At 39.2% G+C, this 24,013-nt stretch overlaps 1 protein-coding gene across 2 annotated transcripts in view; it reads right to left on the minus strand.

Annotated features, from left to right (window-relative positions):
• Nucleotides 1-23,496, minus strand: part of PDK3 (pyruvate dehydrogenase kinase 3) — a 50,936-nt gene extending 27,440 nt beyond the window's left edge. For both annotated transcript variants that reach the window (XR_015261117.1, XM_086766882.1), the window contains exons 1-2: nt 23,208-23,496; nt 4,828-4,969 (exon numbers count right to left, since the gene is read on the minus strand). Coding sequence is in view for 1 of the 2 variants with exons in the window: in XM_086766882.1 (XP_086623008.1) it covers nt 4,828-4,969; nt 23,208-23,313 (248 nt within the window). In the remaining variant the exon portion in view is untranslated. The remainder of the gene's footprint in view (nt 1-4,827; nt 4,970-23,207) is intronic.
• Between the last annotated feature and the right edge of the window lie 517 nt (nt 23,497-24,013).

Genomic DNA, 24,013 nt, shown 5'->3' on the forward strand with positions numbered 1-24,013 from the left:
ATTAAAATTTCTTCCATAGCTTTCACTATTTTTTCCAATCCCTTGACTAAATAAAGCTAGAAAAAAGTAACAAGTCTAACCCACTGTCCAATGTCTACCACTATACGTCACCCTACCTGGGATGTTGTAATACCATGTACATTAGTCCAAGTCTCCACAAAACAACTTGGAGCTGAAAATATTTTTCTTCTACCCAGTTGTGATTTACCGTTTTTACACAAAACTCATCCCCTCCCTCCCAAACAGCTCAAAATTAAGGAAATTAAGTAAAATCTTGTTTAAAAGGAGATTTATAAATCTGATTAGCTGTAACAAATAATTCACAACATTGTCTTAAACACCACCAACAGTACAATCTGCCTAAAGGTGAGCATTCAGCAATACAGTTCACTTCTCTAACAGCTACGGTGTGTAAAAAAAAAAAAAAAATCAGTCCCCTTTCATACAATCATCCATTTCCTTGAATTTTATTTTTATTTGAATTGTGGGTGCATATATCAATAAATGAAGGTGGTAACTACAGGATTTATCAAGCACTGAAAAGCAAGACCTTGTGATGTTTTAAACACACTTCACACACAATTATCAGCCAGCTAGAACAGAGGACAAAAGTACCAGAAAAAGAGATAACTCGCTATAGAATTAGTAAATGAATACAACTATACAGAACATAAATCTACAAAAAAAAAAAAAAAAAAACACTCAGCAGAGACCAAAAAAACCAAAACAAAACCCACAAGAACATAAGTGATATTTTCCTATCTTCAGTCAGTCATCAAAAGTAGAAATCAAAGCCTATGACCTTCAAATCTGTTGTCTTTCTGGTGTTTTAACTTTTTTATCACAATACACCACAATTCACTAGGCAAGCTCTTTGGTTTCAAGTACCCTTTAGCCTTGTTCTTTTACTAATTACTGCCAGGTACATTGAATCCCTGTTAGTCTGCCAAATGTAATAATTCTAGAATGGCACATTTTATACATTAAATAACTGTAAACATCCATAGTGTCAACTCCAGATGTTATTTTCTTTTTTTTTTTTAAAAAAAAAAAAAAACACACTCATGCAAGATACCTTTGATTTTTTCCCCTATGTGTATTTCACTCAGATTTTCCTTTAGAATCTCTCTAACACCAAAGCACTGAAAAGATAAAATGTATCTCCACCGTAACACAATCTTGCTAGCACAGTCCGAATGTAAAAGATAGAGGAATAACAATTATTAATGCCCAAAAAGGTGCTGATTTCTCTAAGGGGTCTTTCCAAGTTGAATAAATGGAAATTTATAGTCTCTTCCAGGGAAAGTACTAAAGAAGAATAGAGAAATTTGGTCAAGGTTAATTAAAATGTGAATTTTAGATATGACTAAGTAGCATATTGTGCAACCCTCACACTCACTTGAGGTATTTTACAAGCTCTGACCTTATCCACCATAAAGTTTTATTGTAACTGTTTCCCCTCTCCATATCATATTAGTGATTATATCCTTTCTTATGCAATCCTACCTGCAGTGCACTTTAGCTACAGAGTGTCCTCTGAAAGCTGGCCTAAAAAAGGCCCACTTCTTTGGAACTAGGAAATTGCCCATTACTTTTGAAATACGGAAAATAAGTTGCTGATCTCTAGTACACTGGTTGTTGATCTGTTATTTGGAATCACTGCAATTAACAGCCAGAACATACTAACTTTGTTATTATTTTGATTCAATTTATTCTTCCCCTTGCTACTCCATGCAAAACATACACATAAACTAAGCTATAAACTTGAACTGGAACACAGCTAATGTTTTACCTTTGCACAGACTGAAATGCAAACCTTTTTTTTGTTGTTGTTCATAGTCCCCTCTGTTAGTAATGTCAGCTTTATTCAGGAAAGCATAGCTGAGTAGCACAAAGGAAGGACAGCTGTCCTGCCTATCCTCATTGCTGCACACATCAGGCTAAGGAACCCAGAAACAAGGAGAAGAAAAAAAAAAAGAACAAAGCACCTTTCCTGAGAACAATCAAGCAATCAGTTGTAAAATCTGTTAGGCAGCGCAGTCAAGGAGCATGGTACAGGAAGCAAAGTGCCTACAGCATGACCATGAAGGTGGATTTGAGAACTGAGAGGAGAACAGGGCTTGCCTGCAGCAAGGAGCATATTCTCCAAAGTAACAAGATGAAGTTGCTTCCCAAGAGACCTACAAGGGACTAGGAAATTCATGCAAACAAAAATGTCACTGCCTGACTGGACAGAGGATTGACAGGAAAGGATCCATGCTGTACAATTTGTTTTCTTACTCCACCAAACCTAAGTAGGATCTAATTTAAAAGTTTAATATAACAAACTTTAAAGATTAGGAGTGTATTGTATTTTTGGCATGCTGACATTAAGGAATAGACTGGGAACTCAAATTTTACAGCTCCAGCTAACTTGCAGTCTCACCAAAAACACGTAAAAACCATTGGCTTCTAGTGCAAAGTAGCATAAATAAATCATAAATCTGCTGATGACTACAAAAACTACCAAAAATTAGCAAATAAACAGAATAAGGTGAATAATGCATTAAACTATGTCTTTGCTCACTTGTGGCAAATTTCCACCAGATTTTTTGTTTGCATATTAATAACCTAGTCAAGCTTCCTCAACCTATGGTGTAGTAAAAACAAAGAATCACAAAATCTGATCTGAAAAAAATTATTTCTTGAAGTATCAAACAAGTGCACCAAGTAGAGGTTTCTTCATTTTACAAGTTCACAAAGCAGCTGAACAACTGAATTTATATTTATTTATTCTACTGCATAAAATTCAGGAATCTCTCTCTAGATGTATCTAAATTTTAGGATAAAAAATTACAAATATGCTTCAAAACCTGCTATCAGCATAGCTGCATAATACTCAAGGTCATTCATACTGAAGTTAATAGCTTTTAAAAAGACCAAAACAAAACAGTTCTAACTGATACAGTAAGTTTTGCCCAAGCTTCATCACCAGTATATCACTAAGACTTATAATATACAAGGATATTTTTAAAAAAACAACTAAAAACCTCTAAACAGAAATATAATAAATAAGCTCTTTAAAGTCCACATCTATAACCAGGAAAACAATCACAAAAATATTCTTACATAATCTAGGTGAAGATACTCCTTTCCACAAAAACTGTTAGTCAACTGAGGATCCGAATTAGAAGAACACCACGACAAAAACGTTGATTTCAAACTTCCACCTCTGGGTTGGATATCCACTTGAACTTCCTTATCACGTTAAAGGCTGATATTTTGGCCCATTTAACAGAAAATTGTCAGTCTACAGCTGTGATAGTGCAAATCACATTATCATATAAAATACACATGATTTGGACAAGTATCTTACATCATTATACATAGTCCAATAGACTAGAGACTGATTTATTTTTTTTTAATCAGTAGTATCTATTGTAGCCATAAAAGACATCCCATGAGTTCTCAAACCTCTAATCAAAAATTCTGAAGGGGCCATCCACTCTGAATACCTATTCAGTTCCTTTGCCAAAAGTGACCCAAATGTTGCTTGACTCTGTATTATCAAGGCAGAAGCATATGCCACAGAACATAATATTAAGACTAGAAGAATTATACTGCAGAGTCATTACAGAAAAATTATTTCCTTTTCTTCACTCACCTATCTGTCCACATTACAGCAAAGACAGCTTCACAAGTCATCTATACCAGAAAAGCCTAAAAGGCCTGCATATTATCCACTTCTTCCTATTTGGTGTAACAGCTTCTGGCAACATCAGACACCATATAAGCCTTCAAACCTTGCAAGCTGCCATTTAACCTTAAAGTGATTGCTGTTGTGTGGCTCCACAACATTTACATTTATTTCAAGCACCTAATCAGTACTTGGGAAGTGGTCATCAAGACAGCTAGTATTACTTTTCATAGACAAACATATTTAAAGCAAAGTACACAACATCACGTATCTACTTTATATTTTCTAAGCCTAAAGCTTGATAAATATGAGATGAAACTGAGCAATGTACAGTCAACACGGAACTTCTTGGCTCAAGGGCTATGACTGAGAAACTAACAGAAGCCTACAACATTAGTTGCAACTCACACACCTAATAGATGAAAGGGAAGTTTGTTGTATACTGTAAAAACGTTGTTACATAAATTCTTTGGATCCAGTACTTGCAGGTAGAGAGACAACAAATACCCGATGAATATTTTAATATTTAGAACTTAATAGACGAAAGACAGTAGTCTCCAAATCTCACTGAACACACAAGTTGGCTAGAAATTACTTACTGTGAAAAAGATGACAGGACTTTGAATCACTTTGGGTGTACATGAGTTACTACAATGAAGAATGTTACTTACTGGATGACACCAGATTTTTGTCTCATTCCACAACTTCCACTGAATAACAGATTATGTTTTTAAAGATTTAGCAATGAAAAGAACAGACGAGGTTTAAATCTTCTTTCAGTATTTCTTTTACAAAGGAAGAATAAGGAGAACGAACAGCTATTTCAAGAGTCATGGGTGTAACACAGTAAGGAATATTGTAGAAGCTCGCTCTTGGAAGTTATTGACTGAGTCTAATTATCTGCGAGACAACAGTACGCTTTTACTAACTTACAATTCTTATCTCTAAGATCCATACTAGAGTATTTACTTAACGTTAGATAGAAGAAAATGAAACTTCATTTGACAAGAAACATATTATAAACAAGTCAAAACAGAAAACAGAGACTTCAGTTCAAGACAATTCAAGCTGAATTGCAAGTAAAGCAACTCGTAGTGTTAGTTTTACACTAATTTTTTCAAGCCACTTTTTTTTTTTTTTTTTAAACTTACCAACTCTGTACTAGCCCAACTGAAGGCCTGTTAAGTAAGTTATCAGGCAACAAATTGACTTCTCTCATAGTGTTAGCTAGTCGTACAGGAAGTTCTTTCCGCAGAAACATGTACGAAGTCTTCTCACATGCATTGTCACGACCTGTTAGAAGGAAGGAAAAAACAGATGTTCATTGCAGCAGATAAAGTTGCAGACTTCCCAGTGCTAGAAAATTAAAAAAAAAAAAAAACCAAACAAACAAACAACTTGTGGAAATACAGTTTAAAAATAATTTCTTACAGTATCCACCTTCACTCCTCTTCCACTCCCAAGACACATATTATACTTTTACCTTCCCAGAGCTTAATCCCTTTTATCTGACATTCTTCATTTCACATAATCTCATCCTCTCTCCTAAAAATAAAAATCTCTCATCCTAATCAAATACCAATGACTTGATATTAGTTGGAAATAAGACCCTAAAATACTAGCTTTTATCAGTATGACTTTTCTACTAAAGCGAGCTTTTAAAAAGTGCATGCTGCACACATAACAGACAATGAGCAGTAAAAACAAAGGGACAAAACAGAATGGCAACAGCTGGCTGATGTTTCATGACACAACCTCTTCAAACCTGCTAAGTACTTAAACATTTCAGTAGCACCTGGAAAGATCAGCAAAAGTCATCATCCCTCCTATGACTAGGATGCTCACTAGCCACCCGGAAGGAAAGTGCAGTGCTCACCAGCACATTCCAATTTGGAAACGCTGCAGCTGAGATTATCCTGGACTTTCACTTGCAAAACATGTTTATCCAGCACAATACTTTGAAAATAAAATTTAAAAACCTCCCAGTCCTCAGAAAGCAAACAAAAGGGACCCAGCAAAGTAAGAATACTTTGCTGCAGATATAGTCGGAACAACGAGAATTCTCTGCAGCCACCCCACACGAACCAGAAGACTGACATGACTGACAGAATTCTTAAGCTAAATCAGTTACTGGAGATACCTATAGAACTTTAACTACAAATATTTGAAAGTATGAGATGCTAAGATTCTTGCCCAAATAGTTCAGATGGAAGATCAGATCTGACTTGACACACGTTTTTGTATTCTGCAGCCTTTTGCAAGTGGAGGAACTCCCCACCATAACTAATTTCTAAAGAGTCCAAGTAAATTAAAAGAAAAAAAATGATGTTTTACTTGTAATGAACAGTCATTATTCTGCTTTAGTCTAGAAAGACAGCAAATGTCTTTTTGTGATGATAACTAGCACAATCGCCTGCAAAATTTGTGAGTGAAGGGATAATACAAGAGCTATAAATTATGTTCAAGCAAACCAGAAAGTGTTAAAAGCATTGCAAGGCTCACAATCACCAAGATTTGCAATTTTGAAAGACTCAAGTACTATGGAATCAGCACAATCAAGGTGTTACTTTCTAAGATAGTCTCATTATAATCAGCTGAACAGTAGAGTTTTCACCTTCTTTGCATAGGTAACATGCTGTGATGGATTAGTTCCCAAACCAAACCCTAACACAAGCTTAGGGGAATATGGACGAAGGATTAGGGTTTCCCTTTTATCTTGCTCAATTAGGTATCATCAATCAGTGGATCATTACATTCTATTACTGGCAGCAATTCTATTACTGTTCTTCCAGCAAACATTGACACCTATTTTACTTATTTGCATTTTCACATCTTCAATTACAAATACACACATCCCGTCACAATTAGACAGAGGAAATGTTACATTAAATTATTGTTTTCTGTGAAGCACAGTAATAAATTCCAAGTTCAATCCTTCAATTAAGTTAGATATCAATTCACCTATGGTAGAGAATAGACACTTTGTTCACAAGTCATTATATATAGCAGGGCTTTAGGAAGACTGTGGCTGGACAGCAGGAAAAAACTCTCCAACTAGCTCACCCTACACCTTCTGGGCTGGAAAAACCCCCAGGAACAAAGACGACAGTTGCTTCTTCCCAAGAGTGACTTGAGAGCAAGTTCAGTTATTTTCTAGGCAATAAAGGAATGAAAACCAGCCCAGACAGAGAATGAGGAAATGGGGAACAAGAACTCACAGCCCATCTGTGAAAGGGCGTGGGGGCCCCTCACGGACACAGTCCGCAGGTTTGTACAAGGTAGACAACAAAAGTCGCTAGACTGGAAAGCAGGACTGGCAGAAGAGACCCATTTTGTCGCCTCCCATGTGCAAGGTCACACTTTATCCAACCTGTCTCACCCCAGCAGTTCTAAACTGTTCGTTTTTAAGGAGTTGCCTTGCTCTAACGTACAGCTATGTTTTGTGTACAGAGCCCTTTGGAGTCCTTTTGCATGTTCAGGGCAGGAAAAGGAAAGAAGTTCTGCTTCGTCTGCCTAGCTTGAAGACTTGCTTCACCATAACTTCAGTACATCTTTTTGGTTTGGGGTGTGCAGTCACAATAGTGGCTGCTTAGCTGTATGCCATTTAGCTGAGAACCTCCATGGAGTTGCTTTGGCTTCTAGCATAGTCAATTACCTGCTTACCAAACAGTGTGTGCGTGGGAAGAGAAAATGACTTTTCACCAAGATCAGCAATAATCAGATACCCTCCAGCTTTCAAAACAAAAAGCATACTGTGTCCTGTTGCTCCTTGGCTGCTGTTCCTCACAGTAACACCTGTACAACCACATTCATCAAACAAGAGACATTCTACAAAGTACAAAAAATAAAATGTGTGTCTATTAAGGTAAGGTATTTTCTTATTATAACTTATCATACACAAGTTAAGTCCAAGTTCTAAAGATCTTTCCAGAAACAGCATTCTAGCAAGCTGTAATGCCACTTTTGCAGGTTCAGACGATGGTCAAATATCTTCTGTTTTTATAGATTGGCTTTATTTTTGCTTTATTCATTACATCTTTTTACAAAATATACAGCATTCTTTCTTGATTTTGTTATCACTCCAACTAGGTCAATACACATTGCCAGAATCAGGCTTTTGTCTTAAACACTGTAGGCTCAAGATAGTTTAAATCCATCAGTTTCAGCTCAAGGGAATTTAAAGTCACTCTCTCAGGGTTAAAGTGAAAGTGAAACTTGTGAATAATCTCTCCTTGAGAAGAAGTTACACAAGAAGTTACTCAATCATACAATGACGTGCTTACCTTTGTAGAAGAGAATTCAAATTGAAGAATTCAATGAATTCAAATGGAAGAATACAGTAATTTTATGCCCTAGTGCAGACTACACTGCACCAGACATCAAGGACTGTATTTAGCTTTATTTCCAATAACAGGAGGTGCTGTGCCAGATGTCAGAGCGTTGTTTAATTATGGTGCACTGAAGACCAACAGTAGCAACAGACTTCAAAGTAGAATGTAATAACGTGGAAGTATAATGCTAACATGGCATTATAATACATTAGGAGTACAGCTTTTGTTATGAATTACTAATAAAGGCTCACTGCTTTTATACCTGAAGCAATGCACTGCAAATACTGCTGTATGCTATCTCATTAAATTATACAAAATTAACAATTTTTAACTCCAAGGAGTCACGAATTTCACTTCTAAATCACTGAATCACTGAACTACAGGAATACTGCAGAAGAGTCTGGTTAGAAGATGCGATGTAAGGATCACTGGCATAAAGGAAAAAACTTCACATACATATTTTATTTGTAATTTTAATGTCTTGATTAGTCCTACAGACATCAGTGCAACTACTGGTTAAATACTGTATATTAAGTTTCTTCCAGAGACAGGATATAAATAGGAAAAGCATTCAACACTTAAGAAGAAACAAAAAGATGTGGAGTCTGCCTCAGAACAGCCATCCTGTCAATGGCCAGCAACAGACTGAGCTCCAAGGTGAGGAAGCAGGACCTCACTGTTCAACTAATGACAAAACAGAATCTGTACTGCTGGAGTCAGAACAGTTTCTAATAAGGTTATCCATACAGCATTCCCACCTTGATATTAAACCCACGGCAAGGCCTTTGCCTTCTCTTTGACACTCCACTAGTCATTATTTAACTATTAGTGATTAATTAGGGTTATTTTTTTTGTCTCTCCTTCTTTACTAGTGCTTTCCATCTACATTTTTCTAAGCAAAATTAGTATGTTCAAATTAAAAACAGCAAACTGGCCACCAAGATTCTTTCCAAACTTTTAGATTCAACTTTCTCCATGTGTTGGATGCGCTTCCATTGAAGTATTACACCTTTAATAACTAAGGATTTCTGCACAACTTTTATATTCACGCTGAGTTTGAGTTATTTCAATAAAGGCTAGGTTAACATTTCACCCTAAAGAGTGTTACAACATAAATATATATTTATTTTCTTTACATGAAGACTGATCTGCTGAGATGGCATTGCAGTTTGTTTCTACAGACTCAGTAAGGATATACGATGTACTTCTGCTTAGTTGTTAAATACTTAAATTTAGGTTTCAAGCACTAGTAACAAACAAGCACAACAAAAAGTTGTTTGTTCAACTTGTGGTTTTAATACTTAAAAGTAAAGCATTTCAGAAGACTTAAAATCATTTTGTTTGTTTTTTAAAGATTTTAAAGCAGATTAAAAGTTTCAGAGTGATATTTCAAGATACTGACAATTTTCTGCACGTCAGAACACATCACATGGTGTAGGGGGTTCACAATTTTACACACACCATCAACGTTTATTTCCCAGTGTCTGTAATAAAGTAACACTTTATTTCAGTTGAACAATAATTCAATTTTGTTGCTTTAAGTGGAAAAATTGTGCAGACCGAATTCTCAAGTTAGGCACTGAAACAGGTTTCCTTTGGTGAGGAGTATCACATTAAGGCAACATAAAGAACAAATCGTGCAACATACTACCTCTTTACTATAGGTCTACTCTGTTGTAGTGAACAAAGCAGCCCTGCACTACTCTTCATGGTAGAAAATAATCCTATGAAGTAATTACCTTTTCTAAGGGACTAGATTTTAATTCAGAGTGAAGAAGCTCGATTATCTTTAGATTTTTACTCTTCTTAATGAAAGTTATATTTTCAAGCTGGTTAAGAAACTCCCAGATCATACCTACAGGGCTTACAACTTCACCCAGAATTTGACCACCAGATGACCACAACAGTAAAACAGTCTGTGACAAAGGAATGAATGAATCCGAGTGGATTTACCTAAGAAGATATAGATAAAGAATATAGCAACACTCTTCAAAGCCTTACAGTTCACTATAGAGGAGGCAGCAGTAACCTAGTCCATCAAGAACCAAACAAGTATTAGACTCAAACTGCAGAAGATTCAAGTCATAATTTGACAGAAACTTCCTGACAGTGAACACTAAAAAAAAAAAGTAACCTGCTCTGGTTTTTTTCCTTTCTCTTTCACTAGTTAAGTTAGACATCTCCCCAAAATTATATTAAGCTAGTTGACTCAGCCTCTGAACTGGAGATTAGACTGAACACTGCCTAACATCCTTTGTAGCCCTAATTCTTTCACCACTCAAGAGGAAGAAAGTGATCACCGTGTACTTTGTCAATCACCTGCAAAAAGAAAACAGTGCAATTTTGCACAGGGAGAGAAACCAGCAAAAAGTGAGAACTCTGAAGGAGGGTTAGTAAAAAAGCAGAAGAGACTGTGTAAATTAAGTTATACAATAGCAGTTACTTTAACAGAAAAACAGCAATAAAAAGCAAGACATTTACGCAGGAAGTAATCTTCAAATTATTTCAGATGATTACTACTGCATGCATACCTAGTGCAAAAACTGAAAGAAATGCCAAGTGTCACCACAGTAGGTCTTTAAAAAGGTTTTTAAAAAAGAAGTTGCTTAATAAACGCTCTACTACCTTGAGTCTTCTGAGCAATCTTACCTGTCTGGGCTAGTCAGTCACCCTATGCAAAAGTTACATAGAAAAGCACATTCATGGCCTCCCCTCTGTCACCTTCAAATCTGCAGTTCAAATCGAGCACCAAAGACTGTGATGCCAATCTTGAGATTCTTTTGTTTAAGTATGAGTCAATGTAACAAACTGACAATAAACCTTAGACATGATAGAAACAAGCCAGGGTTTGTAACAACACAGTGGGGCATGGTACCTCAACAAACATTGCTGCATTTGGAATGGTCACCATCCATGAGAGTGTCTGTCTCTAAATTTTGGTGGATTTGCTTAAGCAGTGAAGTATGACACACCTGAAGAACTATTTAACTGTCCTTGCTCAAGTTTAAGTAGAGAATATAGGTAAAATTATATAAATAAAAAAGACACTAAGATTTCATAAGAAGTTCACCCAGAAAGTGGCATTTAATATTAATACTCATTTTCTTAGATGTGAAAAACTGTTAAACATTTCCACCAAAAATAAATCATGCCATTTATTCAATTAGACAGGTATCAGAAGAGGAAAAAAAAGGTAAGAAAGATCATAAATAAAACATGACCCAGAAGCTTCAAGGTATTGCAGGTCACAAAAGCAGGCTTGAACGCATTAGGTCTTCCAAATGCGATACCATCAGATGGGAAAAGATTAAAAGTGGAATGCCTTGGGGTTATACATCAATATTATCACTGGTGGACCTTCAACCCACAGGGAATTCAGGAAGCAGAGTTCTACTTCCAGACAGTTTTTTCTACTAATCTATTTTTCCCTCTCTGACATTCAACTCTTCTCTGAACATTTACTCATCTCTTCCCTGTTTTCCTCTTTCATCTTTTACCACACAGTGCTAAGAAATGGAAAACAAATGTAATGTTGATTACAAGGTCCCCTCAGGCTCTAGGGATCATACGCCTGTGGCATATAGGGGAAAAAAACCTGTATTTTTCAACTGGAACATTCACCACAGTGCTCTCTCTGAACAAGTGTCTTTTCAGTTCCTTCCACTGCAGTGATAGAATTAAACAGCTATTGCAAAGCTGGACCTAGAAAAAACTTGTTCTGGGCCCTGCAACAAGAGGCACAAACGTAGAGGCTCTTCACACACAAGCAGTGGACTGATTCAATTCTGGCAAATTCTACAAATTGCCAGAGAAATACTACGCTAAGATTCAGATTACAAAAGGATTAGTATCATATAGAAGGCTGTACGCAAATCTCAATTTTGCTCGAGAAGAGAGCAGAAACTCAGCATGAGACCATGAACTCTAGTTCCTCCAGAACATTATCAAATGCTCTCAGTTCAGCTGCCAGATTCCCACATTCAGGAAATATCCATGTGAGATCAGACAGATGATGATCAAAGCTACCTGCTTTGAAAACCTCATACGGCTGTCACATCCCTAGCAGGTACAGGACTGCCATGGTTACAGCACAAAAGCATTAGTAGCGCCTGAGTATTAACACTTATCTGTCAGACAAGACAGGCAAAGAAGAAACTAAATGCTCCTTTCAGTCTCTTCACTACACCCAGAGGTCTACTTCTCTCCATTAACAAGGTATTTAACACCAAGCTCAGAGATTAGATACCACATCATTTTAAGACTCAAAAGTAGCAAAGTCACACCTGTTGTACGTCTGAGAAGAGGAACTCCATTCAGAATGCATAAAAACAAGGTAAGAAGCCTTTAACCTCCTGTCTCTGTGAAACTACTACTATTGCTTTCATCTAGGACAAAATAAAGGAAGAAACATGAGAAGGCAGGAGTGATCAACCATATCTACCCTCTTGAGATTCCAGAATACTTGTACAGGCAAACAAAATAAAACAAACAAAAAAATGAAGTAGAGAAACTGAGAAATCTTCAAAAGAATACGCAAAAATATTGAGGCATCAGAGCAGACCGAGCAAAGGCTAAAACTAATAACTTGCTGCTGAAGCGAGGAAAACACAACTAAAGATGGATCAATTATTTTCACTGATTTTACACCATCTCAGGAGCATGGGCTATATATTAAAAGGCAAACAAGCTATGCTTGCACAGCCTCAATAAATGTGGCTACAAAAAAAAAAAAAACCAAACCACCAAAAAACCAAACCACCCACCCAAAACAACCCCAACTCCAAAATGATTCCTATTCCCCAACAGAAATGAAGACATTTTCAGCATACTCTCTAGGTATTTATCTCACCAACCACTAAAAATACCAATCCCACAAAAAGCATACAGGGTTTGTTTGCCTGGTAAAAGACAGGGCTTTGTAAACCCAGTGAAGATGATGGAGCAAAGGGAAAAAGAACATACACAACGTAATTGGAGATGCTGACCCTCACTCTCTACCACATGTTGCCTCTAAGGAAGCTGTACATTGAAACTGGATTCCCTTTTCCAACTTACCACACTGTGCTGCAGGATAGCTACCACAGCCTGTACAACTGTTCCAACCCATGCAGCAGCGGATGGCCAAATTTAAGGCTCAAGCCCACACTAACCTTAGGTATTCAGCCTGTTTTTAGATATCCCAGATCTAAGCTTCAGCTCAAGTTCCATCACTGCTCTCTAAAGCTACTTCCACCAACACCTACGATTTTTTAATTAAAGTGCCCTATTTTAAGGACATGCTTTCACTTGTCATGTATATCTCTGCTCCTTGCAGGGGGGCTGGACTAGATAACCTTCAAAGATCCCTTCCAATCCAAACTATTCTGTGATTCTATATTAAGAGATTCATTCTATGTCAGTAAGAAAACTGGAGAAACTCTGAAGTCTCAAAAAATGAAAGTTGAAGAATTAAGGACAGGAAAATATTTTTAGATCTTACTGGACTATAATAAAAGTATCACTTTTATGAAGTCTGAACAATTAAATTTTGTTAAACAACTACTGCCAGAAAACCAGCTAAAGCCAGAGGAATTAAGTCTGCGAGTAAACTTTCACACAACTTGTTTCTGGCCTTCAGTCCAACTCCCGTTACTGCTTGCACCTCTGCAATCTGAATGAAAACGCACCGATAGAGGTACATCTCCTCAATCTAAATTATTTATGTTCATAAATGAGAACTTAGTTGTTACACTGTACAATTATTGCTTTCCAGTCTGTGCCATTTCATTGCTAAGTGCAATCCAAACTAGCAAGCTCACATGCTTCCAGTTAAACTTTCCAACAGTCATGTGACACAGCACACATAAATTCCAGAGCTGAAGTACAGAAACAGTTGAGCTCAATAAAGCATTTCTGATTTATGCAATTCAACTTACAACTTTGACTACCAGGCCAACTGCAGCATTTGCTTTCTATTTCCAAAGGAAAATTTCAGGATATCATTCACTAATGAGAATGCATTAGCCTATATTCTGTTGTTTAAATGACCAGACTAAATCCCACTGTCAAGCCAAAGGCCTAGATTTCAACCTAAAAAGTTCAAAATTAAATAAGTACAGCTACTCTTCAATTTGTGCACAGAAAAAAAACATACTTATCCCCAGTTACTTTAAAGATTCCACTTGTTTATGTCTTATGTGTACTAATCATCATGGCCATATAGATGAATAACACTGGTGCCAAGAGGAAGTCAGTTCATGCATTCATGTAAATGCAGTTTAAGGACAAAATGTCAGATAGCTGTCATTAGCACAACTGGACAGCTCAACATGAATGAAATAATTAAACTTATTATTACATTAGCTATAGACTAATGTAATAATAAATAACCTAGTTATAATAATGTTAGGATCTATAAAGTTTAATGCAGAGATGCTCACGCAACCACTCACAGGCTGTATCATTTTTTAGATCAATTCACATAGGCTCAAGGTTGTCTTTTGTCAGGACATTTTGAGAGTGGGCTGGAAGTCAGATTAATCCTTTCAGCACCTAAGCTTTGTCTTGACTGTATCACACACACTCCCATAGTACAACATGCAAAGAGCCAAAACGTTCTTAGGAGAAACCATGGCCCAGATCAGGTTCCTGATCCTAGAGCTATCCAGGCAACCCAAAGACTCCCTCCCTAACCAAGCACAAGCAGCCTCTAAAAAATAAAAAAATCATAAACATATTTTTAAATGGATAAGTAACAGCCTATAAAACACTTCAGCAATTTTGGGAAGAAGGTGACTTATTAAAAATACTACTACATTATGGATAACTGGCATAAAGAAAAGCTGCTTTAATATAGCACCTATGGAAGTAGATAAAAATTCCTAAATCTATGCCAAATTCTATTATGGATTATGTTGGTTTGGACCATGGGGACCTGGAGAAATACTACTCACTCTCCGCAGAACGGTACTGTGAAGGTCAGTAATTGCTAGTGAAATGCAGAGTAGATATGCAGTGTTTTTCATAAACATGTGTGCTGAGTCTGGCTGGGATGGAGTTGTCCTCACAGCAACGCATAAGGTGCTTGGCTTCAGATCTGTGACCAGAACAGTACTGATGACGCACCTGTGTTTTAGGTATTGCAGAGTAGTACTTGCACTGGCCCCCCACCCCAGCGAGTAGGTTTGCGGGAGAGTGAGAAGCTGGAAGGGGACAGAGCCAGGACAGCTGACTTAAGCTGGCCAAAAGGATGTTCCACACCACACAACATCATATCCAGCAATAAAAAAAAAAAAAAAAATAGGTGTCTCTGTCTCCCAAGATAGTCATTACACAGAGATAGACTGGACATTGTTCTGCTTGTGGGAGGTGACAAGTGACTGCCTTTGCATCACATGTTCCTCTTTCCTTCCTTATTAAACTGTCTTCATCTAAACCCACAAGTTTTCTCACTTTTGCCCTTTGTATTCTCCTTCCCATGCCAGTGTGGGCTGGGAGGAGGGGAGCAAGGACCTGCGTAAGTGCTCAGCTGCTGGACAGGGTCAACTCACCAGAACGCTGCACATATGCTACACAGCAATCTCATCTCAAAAGTTACTCCATAGGTTTTTTAGTGGTTTTTTTTTTTTTTAAAAGTTAAGAATTTCACATGGGACTGTGCCAAAACTTTATAAAAAGTCAAGTATAGTATCTACTGCTACTGCATTAACAAGCATCAAATTTACTTGGCAATCAGACATAAGGAATAAATTTTTACAGTGAGGGTGGTGGAACATTGGAACAGGTTGCCCAGAGAGGTGGTGGATGCCCCATCCCTGGAAACATTCAAGGCCAGGCTGGACGGGGCCCTGAGCAACCTGATCTGGTTAGAGATGTCCCTGCTCCTTGCATGGGGGTTGGACTAGATGGCCTTTGAAGGTCCCTTCCAACCCAAACTATTCTATGACTCTAAACCAGACTGCCTCAAGGCAATTTATTGTCTCTTCACCACCTTACTATCTCCTGGTCCTTATCTGTGTATTACTTCATTATTATCATTATCATTTTTTCAGCTGCTTCACCCAACCTGACTCACTAACGTCATCTTTGAAAGACAAGTGGTGTATTTTCCCACTTCCACAACACTGAGCCCATCACTATCAGTTATTTCCATGAAACCCATAAAGCAACAGCTGTGCCGCACCAGGCCACTCATATTTGCAGAAGAAAGTGCTCAGCTACTCACAAAACACAGCAATGGCTTACTTCTACTGACACACGCTAAGCCAAGAGGAGCTAGAGATATTTCAGTTTATCTAAAATTTGTATCAGGAACAGGGGGAAGTTGAGATTTCCCTTAAGGTTCTGGATACAATTTATCTTTTTCTGAAGATCAAAGCAAAGATGAACAAAGCAGTCTTTATCATTATGTACTTACTTTAATCAAGTAAATACTACACTTCAGCGTTTTCCCCAATTACCGTAAGTTATCTCAGCATCTTTTTCTCTGCTTTTCTATCCCCTGACCTTTCACTTTCCCTGTTATTTGTACTGCACCCGAGATATGTCCTTGCTTCTAGTTTTCGTATGATTCTTTTATAACGAACAGTATTTCTAGAATTCCTAACATTGCTCTTCTGCTCTGTCTTTCGCCTGCATCAGAATTTACCTTTCTGAAATTGACAAACGATCTTATATTCCCTGCGTTGTAAGAGAGATCTTATCTACCTATTCCCTTACTCGTAAAAGTTATGCTACTTAAAAATTACCAGCTGTCACTTCTTCCCTTCCTGAGAGAATGGAATGCTATAAATTCATGATCATTTTGATAAAAATTCAACGAAGTTTCAGGCACTTCAACAATTTCTACCAGTTTGGGGACAGGGGGTGGTGGGGGAGGAGGGGGGAAGTGTCCCAAACAGTATTAGATCTTCAAGAACAAATCCTGTATTTTTGTTCTTCCAGAAAGTAGTTTTGCCAAGTTCCCAATTTATGTCAAGTTGTACTCTCTATCACTTCTGTTACTTGGTAAAAAAATAACATCCACAACCCAAAACCAAGCAACCAAAATTATTTACTGCTTCATGCAGATTTGGCATTCTCATCTTCTTTCTTTCATTAAAAGACATTCCACTGTCTGCTTCAATGCCACATCAGCTTCAGCAAAAAAAAATGCTTGAGTATCCACACATGTAGGCGTGCAACATAACATCATCACCCTTTCCAAGCACCTGAAGGCAGAGGACTGCAGCAGCACCTTCAGTGAGTCCAAAGACAAACAGAATGCAGGCTAAGAAATTTTCTGCTGTTTAGGGAAACAAAACACAACTCCATCAGTTGGAGGATGCTCACTTGCAGACTACTAGCCTGTGCTTACAGGCAAGAAGTGGCCAATCAAATCAACTACTGAAGGCACAATTTCCAATGCTTAGGCTTTATAGGAGTCAAAAAAAATCTACTGCCTTGGTGATCCAGTTCGATCATCCAAAGCAATTTATGGAATCTGTACTATAACTATGTTAAAATACTGAATTCAGACTATATGAAGTCTCAATTACTTATAGAATTGAAGTATTCCTTTAATAGTTAGAATTTAAACCAAAACTAACATTTTTCTTAAGAACTTTGCAGAACTGCACTAACAAAGATTTAACTAGCAGTATAAAATTTGAAAACAAACCTTTTCTGAAAAAAAACAAAAGATAATTATCAAACAAGCACACTTAATCCATGTAAGAGCCTCGAAAAGTGACTGATGCAGATAATTCTGTAAATGAAATGCACCATGATCTAACATTACATAGTACTCCCACACACACAAATATCTCAATCATACCACAGTTCAATAGTGACTGCTGAACAAAGTTATCTAACTGCAATGACTCTTCCAGGCCTTCACAACAATCAATATTAGGCCTTATAAAACCCTTCAATATTGTACACAGCACTGGAACATTACTGCCTGTGAGAGACTGGCAGGGTTGTAAACAGTAACAGGTTATAAATAACAACAGCTGCACTAAATAAAGGCTTCCAGCTACTTGCTGTGCGATAGTCCATTCAAAGACAACCTTTTTATATTATGAAATGCAAACATTATCCATGCTTAGATCTAACGAATGAAAGATCGAATACAGAAAAGTAATAACCCCAAAATAATTCAAGACCAAAAGCAGACAGAAAATCCAGCCCACACGTCCAGCTTTCACTGTGACAAAAGTCTAGCCTTTCAAGGTAAAAACAAAACAGCAGTGAAATGATCCTATTCCTCCTATCAGAATTCTATTTAAAGCTTTAACAGACATATTTGAAGGATAATATTGAAAATCCTGAGAAAGCAAAAAAAGATAATTCCATGGTATTCTCATAAGGCTTGAAATAACTCAACATATTTAGCTTTACAAAATCAAGACAAAATACTCTATCACAATGTACAAATACGCCATAGTGAAAAAAATCCAGGCATCAAAGTATCCTAACCTGCCAACGAAAACTATAACAAAATTGCTGGTTGGAAGCTGAAGTCAGTCAGATGAAAATAAGAGACAATAATGTCTGACTAGCTTTCATCTTTCTGATCCGATTCAATGGTTAGCATACCAATGGTTAACATTCATGTTAAGAGGAAACATTTTCTGCAGACGCAATTTAAATCAAGCGTAAGGTTTTAAGGTCAATGCACAGACAGCAGTAGAAAAAAAAAAAAACAGTTGCAGACAATAAATAGCAGGTAATTTATCAGCATCTTTCAGCCCTAAACTTTTTAAAGTATCTTAGATGCACAGTCTCTTCATTAATGCTGTGTTAAAAAAAAAAAAAGCCCACTAAACTTCTAACATATTTTTATGTTTAAAAAAAAAAAAATCTTCTAACAGTCATCTTCCATCAGAGGATTAATAATTATATTTGGAGACATAAGGCTGCTTTCAATCTTTATTTTCCTACCCCCATATCTTGTTGTTCAAATTGTGTGTGCTAGCTACCTTTTCAGTGGCACGCTTTCAGTTCCAGTGCTGGTGCACACCCGCTGCCAACAACGCAACACGCAGTGTAAGCACTCTTGCAGAAACCTGATCTAATGTTGCACATACGACCGACAGCAATCAACAGCAACGTCAATGCCTGGTTTACTCTTTATATCAGTCTTGGAACAGGCCTACAAGTTTCCTCAAGACAAGTAAGTTTAATAGGTACAGGTAAGTTTAATAAACTAAACAATTTCATACCAAAAATTATATTTTAAAGTGAGGATGATCCATTGCTCATCTTTTTCCCCATATATGCCCCAGGACATAGCAGTTCCCAAACTGCATGCACTCACTGTGATTATCTGCTGTGTGCTCAGCTGTTCACAGTATAGTAAAATTATAGCTAAATTACAACCTTTGTGATATTTTTTCAATGCCAGTAGCTGTAGCAGTTGCCACAGATATTTTGATTATAACCTATGAAATCAGGTTCTCCCAAGCCACATTCCACCACAAGAATCGCTATGATTCACTATCTTCTATCTTAAGTATATACATGACATTTTTGTCCAAACTCATTAGTAACTACGAGCTACATGAACATTAACACATGACAAATAAGGAAGGGTAAGTGCCATTTTGTGAAGTTTTACCTATATGTACAAAGAGCTAATGAAAAGCAAAGTTTAACCCCATAGGTACAAAATTCATCCAAAACATTTGGTTTGAACCTTAAAACAGAAAAGGCTAGAATATAGCTAAGTACAATTGGCCAAGATAGCTTTAGTAGTAAACAAGCTCCAAAACCACACAGTACATGTTTATTTCAGAAAAGATACTTTAGTAATTATAGCAGACAAGGTCATTTAGGAATGCCTGCACTTGGAAATTTACCAAAATAACTTCCAGAGCTGAATCCAGTGGGCTGGGGTTTGGGTTTGTTTTTTCTAGATCAGAACAATCACAAAGGCCTGGATAAACCTAGAATGATCCGCTAACATTAAACAAAGTCAAAACTTGTTTACACTAAAACACACTTACAGAAGGTCATTCTTTTGCAAAGGAATGAGATTGCACAAGAATCTTGGGAAATGCACTTTTTAAGAAAGAAATTGAAAGAACAGTATTCAAGAAGAGTGTGCAAACGGAAAATGAACACAGGAGAGGAAAAAAAAAAAAAAGAAAAGAAAAAAAGAAACCATACTTTGCAACATAGAAGTCCCAAGCCTGTGACACAGTAACCTCTTACACAGTTGTGGCAGTTACAAAGATAGCTGCAAGCTCAACAGAAATTAAATCACATATGGCAGAGCATGGTATGCAGACACAAATAGGACTCAGCTATAAAAACCAGCTGAGAATCACTGCTTTATTGCTTGCTGTTTTGACAGGTTTTTAGTACTAGTGAGTTAGCTTAAACAGCCAAACTCTCTTTTACAGTGGTTTAATTAACTGAATTAAGCTACCCAAGAAGGTTTCAAAATAAACGGCATTAATTTCTATCACTGGAAAGGAATAGAGACTCTACAGCCTCACTATGCACACAGCAAAAAAATCATATTGTAGTTTCATTATTGTCAGAAATGAAGTAAAAAATCCTTCTCCAAATAAATTTGAATTACAATAAGTAGAATTTTTTTTTTTTTTTAACAGAAGAAACACACGTACATCAGATAACAAAATAACAGACTGCCATGAGAGGGTTATTCACTCATTTCCTTCAGGCTTATTCTTAACACTTGTTGAAAATTTAGTCATGTTTTTGTAATACAAGCACTACATTTACGTAGCTCAACAAAAAACATCACTTCTTTTTAAGTGAGACATTAGGTAGCCTCTATAAGCTGACTACAAAGCAGAGTGTCTTCTTCCCATCAAACATTCAGGCTAGGCAAACACAACTGAACTGCACCTTGAGTACCATGCTCCTCATGCTTGGCATATTTGGTCTCTTGAATACTTGTGTTCTAAGCCACCAGCAAATTCTCTTTTAGGTAGTTTAGGCATAAGTAACACAGCCTCCTGATACAGTGCATATTGTCCAGGCCTTCCATGCCTCAAGTGACGAAACTCTTGCACCAACATCTTACGTTTTATTGTCAGTTTCTCCTCCAGGCCTCTAAAGGCTCCAACAGATCTTGAAATTACCCAAAGCTGTCAACACCGAAGGTCATATAAATTAAGTAACTACATTGGTTTTTTATCTATTCGATTAAACTGCTGTAAACTTCCTACTCGCAGTTTCCTAAATAAATACAGGCACTAAAAAGAAAGTAAGTGGAGATGCTAAGTGGCCTATAAGGCTTATTAAGATCAAGCTGATAGTTTTAGCAAGGCTGATGTGACATAAGATTACTAATCTTAAAAACTCCTGGTGGTCTTGGAAGCCTAAATCGTAGGCATTTTTTATTTCAGAAGTTTTAAATGTCAATTAGTTTCCTGTCAGTCTTAAGACACGAATACATTTAAATATACAGCCTACGCACACACAAAATTCCATGGACACATTCAGTGACAACAGACTGGAACACATCCAAAGGACATGGCTGGCCAGGCTGTAACATACCGTTCTTACCCTGTTCATTTCCACTAACATAAACCAGGCTTAAAAGCATAAAATAGGACTACTTCTTCCTGAAGAATCATGAGACATTCTTCAAATCATAATACAGTAATAGATACTACAGTGTTAAAAAAAAAACCCAAAAACCAACAGCATTATTAAAAGGCTGCCACGCAAGAGATGTCCAAAATCAAGCAGTAATGCAGGGACAATGCAGAACTGTAGAAATCCTTACCAAAAAGCAAAGTTTTGCCAGAAGACCTGAGTCGTTAAAGCAAAAACTGAAATCTTTACACTTCTCTAGTTACAACTGAAAAGTTCCATTAATGCTAACACTTCCCTAGCAACAATTTACAAACCCAACTTTCAAAGATGATGGTGAAATTACTTATTTAGTGCCAGGGCTAAAATAAAGTCATTCTAACTCTTAGGTCATTGCTTTTGCCAGTACAGAAAGACATGGCACAGGGAGCACAGAGGCCAGAGTAGGGGAAGCACAGTAGCAACGGATGGGGTGGGCAAGCGAGGAGAACAGACGCACATGACCGGAGACCAAAGGAGGAAAGCATGGGTTCTAGTCAGGTTCTCCTTTTAACGTAACATAGGACATGGTGTGATGTTGTTTTTCTTAAAATGGTAGAAAACCCTGTCTCACTGAGACGTGGTAGCAAGCCCAGTGCTGGCTCTTTATACTTGCAGCATTCTTTCACTAATACCATTGCCATAAATGTGCAATTGTTTCCACTTTTAATCACTTTCTGGCTTAACACGACTGGCTCATTTTTGTCCCCTTGTACCTTTAGTGTAATACTGGAATGAAGGAACGCTCTATTAAGCTTCACTGTGTTATGTACAGCCTTTTTGTTTACTCTACTAGCACCATTCATAGGATAATAAAATCTAAACAACTCCTGTGTCAGAGAGCAGGAGCCAAACAACCTCTGATACAGACACGAGAAGTTTATTGTTCTCTAGATCAAAACGTCAGTTTTCTAATAACACCACAAGTCATTCCTGGGTTTCAGTTCAGTGCTTCTGAAAAGAAAAACGCGATTTATTCATCAGCAATGCTTCCTAAAGCGTATGAATTTCCCATGAACAGGTCTCCTACACAAGTACTGTCACAGTTCATGCCTGAAGTTGAAGTAAGCCAATCTCCGCACCGCAGATTAAAATTTTCACACTCCTGACAAGTAATTTACTCTCATCTTCAGTTGCTAAGCACACAAATTTTAGGGCCAAACCCCCTTATTTCGACCCTCCCTCCCCAGGGAGCTTGCTGCCTGGGAACAACGCGAGGAAAGAGAGGGCGCCAAGCCTGCCCCTCCAGCCGCCCGGCCCCGCACCTCAGCACGCCGAGGTGTTTACCAGGCAGCGCAGCGCCGGTGTTTACCACACGGCTCCGCACAGCCGGCCGGCCCCGCAGCCGCCCCCCTTGCACACCACGGCCCCCCACCAGCCCGCGGGGCCTCCCGGGGCGGCGGAACGGCGGCCGGGCCGACCCCACGGCGGCAGCGCGCACTGCCGGGCCGCCCCCCGCCGTGACTGCGCACCCCGGGCTCCCCAGGCCGCACGCTGATGCCGGGCGAGGAGACGAGGCCCAGGCGCCGGCCGCCGCTCCCCCCGGCCCCGGCCGGGCCCTCGCCGCTCCTGCGCGGCGGGAGGAGCCGGGATGACCACCACCCCGCTCCCCGGACGGCCCCGCCACTCACCGAAGTCGAGGAACTGCTTGATGGAGAGGGGCGAGGGGGAGAAGCGGGAGTAGTACTCGATCTGCTTGGGGATGGGGCTCTTCAGCAGCGCCCCGCACAGCCGCATGGCGCGGCGCGGCCCGCCCGGCTCTTCTCCGCCGCTCCGGTTGCCGCTTCTCTCCCCTCCCCGGCAGCGGCAGTAGGGCGCTGGGGCGGCGGCGGCGGCGGCGCAGCCACCCGCGCTGGTGCCAGGGGAGCGGCGGGAGCAGCGGGCCCGGCGCCGCCCGTCGCCCTCCGCAGCCCGGCCCGGCCCGGCGGGAGGGGCGACCGGAGGCACCCGCCCCGCCCCGCGAGCTCGCTCTCTCCCGCCCGGCCTGGCGCACGCGCACGCGCGCGCCCGCGGAGGGAGCGCTTGGAGCGGAGCGGGGCGGGCGCGGGGGGTCGGCGCGTGTCGTCGCTCCGCCGTCCTCTCCCAGCGGCCCGGGGCGCCCTGGCGCGCGGCCGCGGGGCTGCGCGGGGGCGGGCGGGGCGGGCGGCTGAGGGGCAGCGGGGGCAGGGAACGGTGTACCCCCCCGCCTTGGCGGGGTGACCCCCGCACCTTCTGGGCACAGCCCGTTCCCAGCCTGTGACACTGATTCAGCTGCAGGCGCTGGGCAACGGTTCAGGGTGGATCAGTGGAGGGGACAAGGTTTAACGGTGGAAGACTCCACCATGTCGTAAGACGAGGCCTACCGTGGCTGTGGGTGGGGCCCTACTGGCTCTTACAGCCTGTGCTCCCTTTGAAGACAGCCCCTGTCCAGTGTCCGCCAAGTTTCAGCTCTTGATTA

This window comes from Chlamydotis macqueenii, chromosome 1, assembly GCF_036417535.1.
Source record: "Chlamydotis macqueenii isolate bChlMac1 chromosome 1, bChlMac1.mat, whole genome shotgun sequence".
NCBI lineage: Eukaryota > Metazoa > Chordata > Aves > Otidiformes > Otididae > Chlamydotis > Chlamydotis macqueenii.